We start from the raw sequence: 12881 nt of genomic DNA, 5'->3' as shown, positions 1-12881 counted from the left end.
GAAATAACTGAAATCATTTGGGGAAGTGATATGGACATGTAATGCGGTCAAGCACTGCCTGGAACTACGTTTGCTGTGCAGTTTCCAGAAAATAACTGCACACCTTAGAACCTTCATCAACCAATCATATTCAAGCATTCAACAGCCCCATGGTATAACAATTGATAAAGCATAAGTCTGGTTCACACAACAACCTGTGATGGCCAGAATTCCTTTTCTTCAGCATATTTTTTTTCTACACAGGCTGTCCGTTAAATTTAGTGTACAATAAATTGATGAAAAAAAAAAGTTTTTCATGTTTTGCTGGTTTTAAGTAATAATGCAGTGGCAAAGCCTAGTAATATGAAACAGCTTAGGGATGAGCCAGTTTGGTTTACTTTGGCAATGTACTACCCTTCAGTCCAAAACTGTAGAAAATTTTAGCAAAGTAAACAGTAAATCAGGTACTACGAATAGTAATAGTAGTAGTAGTTATAAATCCAGTGATTAGCGAAATTAAGCCCACAGAGGTGCAGTGCCAGCTGCCTAAAATTTTCAGCTTCAGGATGATATGAACCATGAAGCAGAGACAAACTCTACCAAATTTAAAGGGGTACACTAATGTTCAGAACTTTGGGTTTTTAATGTTTTGGAAATAAATCTTTTGGAAATTACAGTAAAACTGTAATTGTGAGATATTATTACAATTTATAATAACTGATTTTTTTAAAATATATATATGTTAAAATGTAATTTATTCCTGTGGTGTCAAAGCTGAATTTTCAGCAGCCACTAATCCAGTCTTCAGTGTCACATGATCTTTCAGAGTGCATACTAATATGCTGATTTAGTGTTCAAGAAACATTTCTTATTATTATCAATGTTGAAAGCAGTTATGCTGCTTTTTATTTTTATGGATTCAAAACTTAAACTTTTTCCAAATTTGTCAGAATTATTTGATTTATAATAAATCATTATAAATGTTTTTACTGTCACTTTTCATCAATGTAATGCATCCTTGCTGAATAAAAGTAATAATTAAAAAAAAAAAATCTTACTAATCCCAAACTTTTGAATGGCAGTGTAGTTCATACAAAAATGAGAATTCTGTCACCATTTATTCACCCTCATGTCTTTCCAGCTGTTATACTTTCACTGAATAAATGATTTTTATGATTTTTTAAGCAGCACTTGTAAGGTCTGAGGTGAAATTAAATGAATTTGTTTTCCCGCCCCAGATATCCACTTTTCAAAATAATGTATAGATTTTATACTGTAACATTAAAATGACTAAATTTCGACAAGTCGACTAGTATTTCCAAAGTGGAGTAGCAGCAGCAGTTCAATGAATCAATGTACCCTACCAAATGACTTGTGATAATTGAAAAAAAAAAAATGGAAATAATTTTTCTCTCTGCCTCTGTCCTGTTAATGCCCTTTTGTGCTCATAACAACCTGTTTCACACATTGCAGAAATGTCAAACAACTACAGTAACACACTTGCTTCACTTACTAGTTTGTACTGAACGTGTATGTTGCGTCCTTAAGTGACTCATTACTTTGATCATACGTTTGCAGATGTGATCTCTCTTCACGTTAACAATCTCCTTTTCCACATTCCCTTCTTGCTTTCTACTCTCCACGTCCTGCAGCATCAGGAATAGGGTTGGGTATCGTTTGGTTTTTTTTCGATACCAGTGCCAAATCGATACTTTTCCTCGGATGCTCTCATTTCCCGAGTTGTGCTTTTAAGTCGGAATGTGAAAACAACATGGACACTCGCATTACTACAAAGATGTGTTGGATTTGTATTATTAGAGCTTTCCGACTTGCTTTCATGAATTTTCTCAGTCGGGAAATTATTTTTCACGTGCGGTGACGGTGATCCTTATGTCCGTTTAGGAGAACCAGAGAACAAATATTTCAATCGATCGCTCAATCATTTAAGTGGCACCAAAATGAGGCACCGAAATCTGCGTTCTGATTCTGTTCTAGTACATACCGGTTACATAGGTACGGCACTGGGTTTCGGTACCAAACCCTAATCAGGAATGGGGGCACTCTGGGATATTTCTGGTTATGAAGGTCTGAATGTCTGGAGCTCTGGGGCGTTGGGAGAGATGCTGAAGGTCCAGTTCAGTGCACTCTACCGGAGCATGAAGCCCCCAGACTGTCCGCTGCTCTACGGCACAGCAGGGCCTCACTGTAGACTGTCCTCCTACCAGAGTGAGAATGACATGCTGTCTGGAAAGGGCAGAGTCTGAAGAAGAAACTTCAGGTGTTTCTGTTGCCTGCATGATGACTCCTGTTGCAGGATCAGTGCAGGCCGAGCTTCGCACCAGAGGAAGAACCTCACACCCATTCAGGCCAAGATCAGAGGTCATCGTTGTGGTGATGTCATTAAGCGTGCAAGGGTCCTTCAATAGCGGGCAAGGATCTTATAGGACACAGACCAAACAAGTCAGGCACACAATCATTGCATCTCTTTTTTTCTCTCTTTTAAATACATCACTGCTATACTGTAATTATAAGCACAGATGATTTTGGTGCTATGTTTCTTAATAAATATTATGGGTGGGTTGCACCAATAAGGATTAAGCATAAATCTAGATTAAATCAAGGTTTATCCAATAATTCTGTTGCACCAATCTTTAAAAACCTTGTTTAAAATAAGCAACTTTACATTTAAAGCATCCTTTTGATCCTGGATTTAATTTATATTTAAGATAGATAAATTTTAATCCTGTTGCTCCGTAACTTTAAACTCAGATTTAAATCTCAATTAGAGAACAACTTTTAACTTACAGTTGAGGAGGTTTAAATTAAAGTGCACCTACAATTACAGTATGTGGCTGATTAAACAACGACAGAAACAGTGGGTGTGTCATCAGGTCTCATAGAGGTGTTTATTACAAATAAAAATGAAGATTGAAGCCGGCAGATCTCAGTTTCAGACAAAGAAAAGATAGGAGGAATATTTGTAGCATTCAACAGCAGCGGTGATGATGAGGTGAGCACCAGTCATTACTGCTGCGCCCCTCGTGTCTCATGGTGCAACACAACTCGATTTAAAATAAACCCAGATCAACAAATCCTTGATTAGATATAACTTTGCTTCATTTAGCTTTCTTTGCTTAATTTTTCTTTGCTTAATCCCTGTGTTGCAACCCACCCTATAACCCTATTCACACGGGATTAGTATTATCTGGGGACCTTGTGTGATTTTGAAATTACCCCCCCACATCTGAATTTCGTGTGGTGCATTCGCACGGGATAAGCGAAGTCTGTGATTTTACTCGAATTTACTGACTTGTCTCCCGGATACCCGGATGTCAAGGCTTTGAGAGTCCCGTTCTATGGTCCAGATGGATTTAAAAAAAGAAACTAATGTAGTTTCGTGCGCTGTGTCATTTACATTTCACCAGGTTAAAATAATATCTCAAGCTTTATGCTTGATTTGTATCACATTAACCTCAAAACCTTTTCAGCTTTCTCTTTCTGCAAATTGTATGGTGTAGCGATATGATGACAGCACCCAAAAATACTATCAAACACTATATGGATGGATAAAAAGGTGCACAGCAAACAAAAACCTCGAAAAATGATATGCGACCCGCCAAATGCTGGCCGAATCACAGAGATGCCGATTCGCACGGGACTAATATTATCACAGGACCTCGGTGTTCGGCGAAATATGGTAGGTCATTTGCAGGGGAATTTTTACTTTACAAATTACAGACATGGCCGATTCGCACGGGATTAAGATCACAGACAACCTCCGCAATTATTACAAATGACTGGAGGTCACCAAGTAATACTAATCCCGTGCGAATAGGGCTTATGTCTCATTCTCTAATAAAAATATCTTAACATACATAAAACAAGATAAATTGACATGAGATTCAAAGTTGTGTCAGATAATAGTCCTATTTTCAGAGAATGTATCTTAAATTGAGCTCATTTTTCCCATTGGTAGATTATTTAATTTATTGAACACATAGGCATTGGTCAGAATTGTTGTTAAATAATACATTAAGGGTGGGTTGTACCAACAAGGCTGTTTAAATGTATACCTGCTTATTTTTAAACAAGGTTTAAAGATTGGTGCAACAGAATTATTGGATAAATCTTGATTTAGTCTAGATTTAAGCTGAATTCTTATTGGTGCAACCCACCCTAAATTTCAGTTTGGTTTTCATCAAAACTATTATATACCCCCAGAACACTTGGAATATACAGCACGCGTTGTATGGGACCGTTCTGTGATACTTTTTCATCTTTTTTTTTGAAAACTTGATGCTCTTGATAATGAACTTAAAAAAAAAAAACTTGATAATGGCATCTACTGCCATTATATGAACAAGTGTGCAGGACATTTTTTAAGAAATCTCCTTTTGTGGTTCATTTAAAAATACCCCAGTTTAAAATATGAATTATTCTTTTCTACTCTTCTGAAATGCCCCTTCGAAACACCCCTTAACATGCGTCATGGTCTTACGTGATCAAGGAGATTCGTTCTGAACAACTCGTGTCTGTCTTTCAATCACAAGAGCGATACTGATGTTGGATAAAGATGTTGAGTAAGGCTGTCAAACTCAGGCATTGTTCTGTCAGTGGATGTAAAGAAACTGCACCTCCAAATACTTTGCATAGCCTTCCTAAAGATCTGAGGAATGCATGGCCGAAGTTTATTTTTAATGACGTGCATGAGCGACTGAAAGTTAAAGTTTTTGTTTGTTCTTCACATTTCACAATGGACTGTTTTGTGAACTATTCTAAACATGCTGCTGGTTTTGTGTTTTATGTCTTTTATTGAAAGATATGGCAGTGGCAAGCATTTTGTCCTTGGAGGCGATGCGGTTTGTTACATTTTTTTAATCTTACAGTGTTAACAGTAATCCGTATATAGATATTTGGTTACATTTGTTACATTGTGTTGCAAATGGTCGTGTTTCAATTTCTTTTGCCTTGTGATCTGACTCAGGCTCAAACATACACAGTCTATCACAGTGCTTGACATCTTGAGTATCAAACGCACAACATGCTGTAAAGAGCGTGCAATACGGTTGGGGTGGGCGATATCACCAAAATCTTCTTTCATGGTATGAGAAATTTTATTTCACGTTAACGATATATATCTCAATATAGCTATTTTTATTTTATTTTTATTATTAAAAATAAGAAAAAGAAGCAAGTTATAAACACAATAGAACATAAATATGAAATAAACTTTTAATTTATTCAGCTATAGTAAGCTAGGTTTATTTAACATGTAATAAGAAATATTACAGAAATTGAATAAAGTGTACAAACAAAACACTGCATAGTCTTCACTGTATCAATAAAACATGAATTGATTCTTATTAAAAATCCAAAAAAGATCCAGGTTAATAAGGGTGCTGTCCCTTTAAGACCAACTGCACGGATCCAATATACTGATACATATTCGGTTTTCACCCAACTGTTTACGTTTATTTAACATATAAACGACTGTGTTTACGTGAATACTCCACAAGATGGGAATTTTGACATAATTGTGTTCATATTTGACCATTCAAGCACAATAAAACACGAAAGAGATCGCGATCACATGCTGTCTGAGAGGCGCTTTCAGTGCGCACACTTCGGCTGTGTGTCAGTCAGTGCAAGCAGCGGATTGAGTTCTTTTCACTGCTTATTGCACTTCATAACTATCAAGTGCGTCCCACTCTTTTTCTCATTCATGCATGTTTCCTTGTCACTCAAGGTGTATATAAAGGTGTATATAACTTTTAAGTAGTACTGTGTTACGCAGATATATTTGCATACTGCGGAATACACGATAGAGCAAAATCTCTAACGATTAAAACTTTATTCCACAGTAAGGATATATACCGTCATACTGCCCAGCCCTACAATACGGTGCAATAAAGTTAGCCAATAAGAGGTTAAAAAATTATCATTTGTGACCCTGGACCACAAAACCAGTCATAAGGGTCAATTTTTCGAAATTGAGATTTATACATCATCTGAAAGCTGAATAAATAAGCTTTCCATTGATGTATGGTTTGTTAGGATAGGACAATATTTGGTCAAGATGCAACTATTTGAAAATCTGGAATCTGAGGGTGCAAAAAAACGAAATATTGATAAAATCGCCTTTAAAGTTGTCCAAATGAAGTTCTTAGCAATGCATATTACTAATCAAAAATTAAGTTTTAATATATTTACAGTAGGAAATTTATAAAACATCTTCATGGAACATGATCTTTACTTAATATCCTAATGATTTTTGGCATAAAAGAAAAATCATCAATAATTTTGACCCATACAATGTATTTTTGGCTATTGCTACAAATATACCCAGCGACTTAAGACTGGTTTTGTGGTCCAGGGTCACATCTTTCGACTATTGGACCTTTTTGGTGCAAAAAAACTTTGCAGACTTTAAACTAACCTCAGAAACATAATATAAAAATCTGAAACTGCATTTTAAAGGTCATTTCAATGCAGAACAACACAGGCAGAGGACATAGTTTCTTTATTATGGGATAACACTGCTAATCAGTGTCAGCACCAGGCTCCTATTAGAAACACCATACTGTCATGCTAAGACACTTGTTTTAAATAGACTTTGAATCTCTTTTTGAAGGTGATATTTTGCCATGTGGTGTATAGGCGGCATTGTTATTTTTACATCACATCCCATTGTGTCTTTAATCAAGCTGTAATTCACAGCCTGTCATACACACTTACTTGATGTGTCCACTTCTGCATCCTGCATCACTGTGTGTAGGGTTGTTATGGGAACCGAAGCTGCGTCACTGTCTTGGTGACTGTTACTGACCGGTGATAAACAACCTGAGAGTAGAGGTTGAATGAAATGTGAGTTACATTTATGTTTTAAGTGGTTTAGTGGATTACTTTTGTGTGTATATTCAGTGCATGTATATTCATACATTGGCATGTTTTCCTGAGTGAAGCCCGTGTCTGGTAGGTGACACACACAATGGCAAATAGGACGGTTGTTAATATAGCTGTTGCTGCACAAGCGGTCACTATGGATGATACATTTTGGATGGGAGGTGCTGAGGTCTGGACGTTTGCCGCACCAGTCGCTTCTCCTTCTAAAAACAGTAGAATCAGTTAGAACACATACTACCAAGATCAACTTTTATTCATAAATTCAGTCCTTATTTACTCTTTCTTTCTTTTGGTAAACAGGCAATTCAGTCATTTTATTTATTACTTTTTTTGGTGGGGTAATTCAGTTTTTTGAAGGTTGTATGTTTCAGGTCTTCTTACTATGTTAGAAAATAGTAAAAACGTTAACCTGGCTGATTTATATGAATTGCTCGGCTTGATTTGTGAAACAGACAACTGAATTTCAATTTCAATGGTCAAAAGAACAATTTGTTTAAAGATTCAGTTCTCAAGTTTAAATCACTGACTCAGTGATCCAGTAGCTCACTGGAGAGTAAGATTATTCATCATTAACAACTACATTTCATTACACAAATTGTATGGCTGCAGAAGAACTGGAATATAACACACAAGTCCAATTAACTACTTTTATGGTGCCATTTTTGGTGCTTAACAAACATGATCACAATTTTGTCTTAGTGTTCCACTGAAAATCAACACGATAGGGGTTAGGAATGACATGAGAGTGAATAAATCATGACTGAATTTTCTTGTCCATGTAAACTATTCTTTTAAAACACAATCAACAGATTCCAAAGATTTTAGAACCAGCACACATCAACAACTAAATGGTCATGAATCAATAGCTCTGTAAATATCTCAATGATTCTCACTTTTAAAAACACAACAACTGCAGCTGCCTTATTCTTTTGCTTCCCTTTCTTTTTAAACATCCCTCTTCCTGTTGCTGGCAGTGTATCTGATCAGCAGAATGCTAAAAGACCTCTGTCAATCCATGATGGAATGGGTTTAGGGAGGATCGACCCTCAGTCCATGCTGAGCACTTTCAAAGAGCATTGACTGATCCATGCTGGATAACTACCTCCCCTCTTACTTCACCCGTAATCATGTTGAGAGAATAAAGAGAGTAGAGATAAAACAGTGAGAAAAGAAGGAGTAAAAATACTGAAGCACAGTTAAGAGCATTAAAGCATGGAAAGAATAAGTGCATGCTGGGGTGAAGAGAGTACCACAATTTTGAGAGGATGAAAACATGAAGGAAGTGTGTCTTTAAGCATGAAATAAAAAGGTGAATGTGTATGTACACATTTACAATATAGTAACATGGGTTTGTGTTTCAGGATGTGGAAATCTTTAATAACAGTCCATCTTAAAGGGATAATTCACAAAAAAAAAAAGAAAATTCTCATCATTCTCAAGTCATCATTTACTCATGCCCTCATGATGTTCCAAACATATGACTTTCTTTCTTCTGTAGATCAAAAAGGAGGCAATTTAATAAATATCTGGGTGGGTGAATTCAATTATGTAATGGCAGTGAATTTGTGACTCTGTAGCACCAATGCACTAACTTACAGTAAGAGTGTCAGCAAAAAATGTATATGCTGATCATTTTAAAGTATTATGATCGAGTTTGGTGAAAAATAGCCTAATATATAAGCAACTGTACTTCCCTTGTGTCATAGGTGATTTCGAAACCTTTGTGAATATTTTGTTCTGAATCAGTGGTTCGCAGTTTTAATGAACATGCATGCATAATCAAAAAGGGAGAGTGTTAAGTTATCTGTTTCTAATTTCATTAGCCAAGTCCTGCCTAAAAACATCTTAATAAAACATTTATAAAAGAACACAAATTATACAGGCACTTAATATTTAAGGGTATTTAATGATTATTAGATTACATTTAATTGATTATACTTTCATAGACACTTTTGTAATTGGTTTGAAAAAGGTGTCTTTCTGCACATTTGGGCAAACTTTGCATTAACACTGTTCTGACCAGCAGGTGTCGCCAGCATGTGGTGTTTTCATGTGTGGTGTCATCATTTTAGCTTTCAAAAGGGTGCTCATGAGCTTCCCTTTTGGCCCTGTCCCAAATGTCACCCTAAACCCTCACGGTCTTCCTCTGAGTCATGTCGCTTTGACTGTCGGGTAGAAGTCTGCTGCGGAGCTCGCCTCAGTGCGGACTCTGCAAAAGTGAGCATTGAGGGCACATAGCGGCCGCAAACGCTCGTGAGCTCCCTTTTGAAAGATAAAATGACGAATGGGACACCCTACGATCTCGTGGACTTAACGGACACGTGCATGCAGCGGCCATTGTGAGTCCTCAAGACTGAAAGTGCACATGAAGTGTGCCATTTGGGACAGGGCCTTTGTGGCTGCTATGTTCCTTCGATCTGCACTCCTGCCGAGCCCAGACTGAGGTGAGCTCTGCAGCAGACTTCTACCCGACAGTCAAAGCGACATCAAAAAAGTGGGGATTATTGCGAGGATTTAGGATGCCATTTGGGACAGGGCCAGTGAATCATTTTGCAAAGCAACTAGTTCAATTGATTGAGAGTTTCTCCCATCACTATGCCATTAATCACCCCATATTCTAGTCCGCCAGGTGGTAGAAATGCACCTTTTACGATGGTTTGCCAACTGCCATTAAAATACCAAAAATGTGTAAAGAAGAAGAAAAAAATTACATTCCTGCCATCTTCTGAGTTTGAAGAATGTGGGTAACCAAACAGGTCCGTGTACCTTCTGGTCATTTGATTTTCTACTTAAAAAGAAATCAAGAGAAATGGTTTGATTTTTGTTTTTTCCTTTTGTTTAAGAAAAATTAAGCTAGATTTTTCATAATTTTGTTCATGGGTAAAAAATTAAATTATGCTTTCATATTTGTTTCGAATGGGTGGTCCTGAAACGGCCCTTTCGTCCCCCATCTTCTGTACTACACTGTATACGCGGCAACCGCGAGCTCAGTTCATGCGAACCGAGCTTATTCATAAGAATCCTGCGTCTTTGTCATGTAGGCTGTTAACGGCGCTTACGAGATTGAAAAAAATCTATATTTTTACGGTTACTGCATGTTATTGACAAAACAGAAATTACTTTATTCATAACCTGTAAAACAGCATTTGACTTTTACTGTATGTGATCTAAAACGACATGGAACAAAATACACTCGCGATTGCTGATTTTAGCCTAGTCATTTTATTCTAGGCCTATTTAAGACAAACCTCACAGGTAACATATTTTCATTCATTTGCTATTACAAACAATAGCAAAATTGATTTTTTTATATAACAAAGTTTGTGTTTCATGAGAAAAACCCAACCCCACATAAAAATAACTAATGTTATTTATAATAAAACTTTACTTAAGTTTTCACCGCAATAATTAGTCTACTGCAATGGTTAAAGACCCAATTATAGGCTATATTTTGGAATTATGAACTGAAGCAGGATCATTTAAAGTTTAATACACGAGTTTCACAATTTGAGTTGAATTACTGAAATAAGTAGACTATTGTTTTGGAAAAACCCAACTAGTAAATGAGAACAAGTTAATGTAACTATTGTAAGTAATAATTAATGATTTTCTCGTCAGAAATGATATCCTCTGCTGGATCAAGCTGAGCGTCGCATCACGTTCTTTTTCTGAGGTAAATACAAGGTTTATTCCTTAGCCTCATTTCCTTAGATGATTACCTTATGAATAGTGTGCGCTGCGCGTGGGTGTCACATTACAGATAATGAGCTCAGATGGGAAACACTGTAGGCCTACCTATTGTTGGTTTCATACGATTTGAATTACATAAATAAAAAAAGTTTTCAATTTAAATTCTTTCATTTAAAAATAGACATTTCAAGCTTTCTTGTTTCTTATGTGAGGCAAGTATTCGCTGAACATCGGTTCATTTTTGTGATGCATTTCAGAAAGAAGTTCTTTGAGACCAAGATGGCAGAAAGCACACCGTTTGTTTTCTTTATTTTACAAAAGGGTTTTGTAACGTTTTGTTGTTATTGTGGGTGTCTTATTTGTATAACCAAAAATGATGGTTTAAACTCCTTCCACTGTTATCGGGATAGCGCCGGCGCCTCCGACGACCCGAGAAGTGCAGAAGCCTACTTATTGTGCGTTATAAGAGATGTATAGCTTCAATTGCTGTTTGTAATAGTGAATAAAAACATGTTACCTGTGAGGTTTTTCTTAAATATGCCTAGAATAAAAATCTATCTTAATTTTAGTTTTTCCATTTCTTAAACAAAACAAAAGATTCTCATTTGTCTTTATTTCTTTTTAAGTAGAAAATCAAATGACCAGAATAAGGTACACAGAGCCAAACTACGGTGGCCGAGAGAGCCCAACACGCTGCAAATGAAAAAAAAAAACACATGCAAATAGAAAAAACACCTGCAAATTAAGAAAACATCTTCATCGATTTGACAACATATGCACTGCAAATGCTCACAACACAACCAAATAAAGAAACGTGCTGCAAAAACAGAAACGAGCTGCAAATGCTCACAACACAACCAAATACAGAAACGCACTGCAAATAGGCACAGAGACCACAACGGAAATGTTTAAGGGAACCGCAAAGTGATGAACATGGCTGGGACATGTTTATCAATGTTTGCTCTGAAAGGTGAGATTTTTGTTTATTTTAACATACTGATCATACGATTCCTTTGCTTCTTCTTCTTTTTTTTTTTATTATTAGCCTAAATAAGCTGACGAAATACACAATTACTGTAACTGTGAAAGCATGTAAGCTGGCTAACTTACTTTACAACTTCCCTTACAAAAATTAACCATAGTTTTACTATTCAAATTAATTAATTAATAAATACATTTATTATGTAAAAAATTAATAAAAACAAAGAAATGGTTACTATAGTTAAACCATGGTAACTAGGGATGCAGCGATTAACCGGTTTCACAATTAACCGCGCTTTAAAATGTCACGGTTAATTAATCGTAAAGGCTCCACTACACCGAGTGTTTCTGTTGCACAGAACGGAACAGTTGCAACTTGCGCTAAAACGAAAACAAAGTTACACTAGCGGTGCACCAACTTAAAATACTGTGCTTATCAGAGACACGGAGGCTACTACACACACTAGATTAACTATGACAGAGGAACCAAACAGCGATCCTTTATTTCCACCAGAGAAATGACTGAAGTCGATAGTGTGGGACCATTTTGGGTACACCAAGAATGACCAGGGTGTCATTTAAATATTGCCGTAAAAACTGCTGCTAAAGAGCGAATACACGGCTTTAAACTATTTTAATGCACGACGTGAAGGCAAGACTGACGCGAAGCTACGGCTCGTTAGCTCAGTATTCTGCCCACTTCAGATCAGACAGATGAAATAGTGTGGTAAGATCACAATTATTTTAATTAATTAATTATAACATTTAGCTACTTGAATTAATTATTCGAGAGCGAGAGAGAGGTGACAGTTGCCTGTGTGAATTAGCCTACCTGCGTCTGTGCTTCTCTCCAGTAGGCTATTTAATCTATTTTATTAATAAAAGTCACGGGGCAGCATTCTCAAGAAATTTGTGTCCTCCTGAATGTTTGTACACGTGCGCAGTGCAATCTCCGATCTCACAAACCAAAATAATAGACATGATTTTCTCAGGCCACATGTAAAATCATATGAATTATTATAAAAATTATTAAAATGAATACGTATGGATGACAGTTGGTTACAATAATAGTTCACCTTATTCCCTTGTTCCCCTCATTATTAATAGTTTCCCCTGTGGGATAAATAAAGTTAATAGTCTTATATTAATAATACTTCATTAACATTGTTATTTAATTATCCCTTTTACAGTATTATTCATAAGTCAAAAACCAACAAGATTTTTTTTCACCATGTTTCCAGTTTTCTGCCTTAGGTCCAAAAGAAATGTAAAGAATGTACAAACTGAAAACACTAAATACTTTTGTGATCTATTTTCATTAGTTATTT

At 36.3% G+C, this 12881-nt stretch overlaps 1 protein-coding gene across 1 annotated transcript in view; it reads right to left on the bottom strand.

Annotated features, from left to right (window-relative positions):
* Positions 1-1947: 1947 nt before the first annotated feature.
* Positions 1948-12881, bottom strand: part of LOC107655922 (tumor necrosis factor receptor superfamily member 27-like) — a 15555-nt gene continuing 4621 nt past the window's right edge. The window contains exons 5-7 of the mRNA XM_016443544.1: positions 6918-7085; positions 6715-6819; positions 1948-2416 (exon numbers count right to left, since the gene is read on the bottom strand). Coding sequence (XP_016299030.1) covers positions 2025-2416; positions 6715-6819; positions 6918-7085 — 665 coding nt within the window. The 3' untranslated portion in view covers positions 1948-2024. The remainder of the gene's footprint in view (positions 2417-6714; positions 6820-6917; positions 7086-12881) is intronic.

Source organism: Sinocyclocheilus anshuiensis, unplaced genomic scaffold (genome assembly GCF_001515605.1).
Source record: "Sinocyclocheilus anshuiensis isolate Anshui unplaced genomic scaffold, SAMN03320099.WGS_v1.1 scaffold860, whole genome shotgun sequence".
Classification (NCBI taxonomy): domain Eukaryota; kingdom Metazoa; phylum Chordata; class Actinopteri; order Cypriniformes; family Cyprinidae; genus Sinocyclocheilus; species Sinocyclocheilus anshuiensis.
Note: the sequence above shows the minus strand (reverse complement) of the source record. Positions and strands in the feature narration are given on the sequence as shown.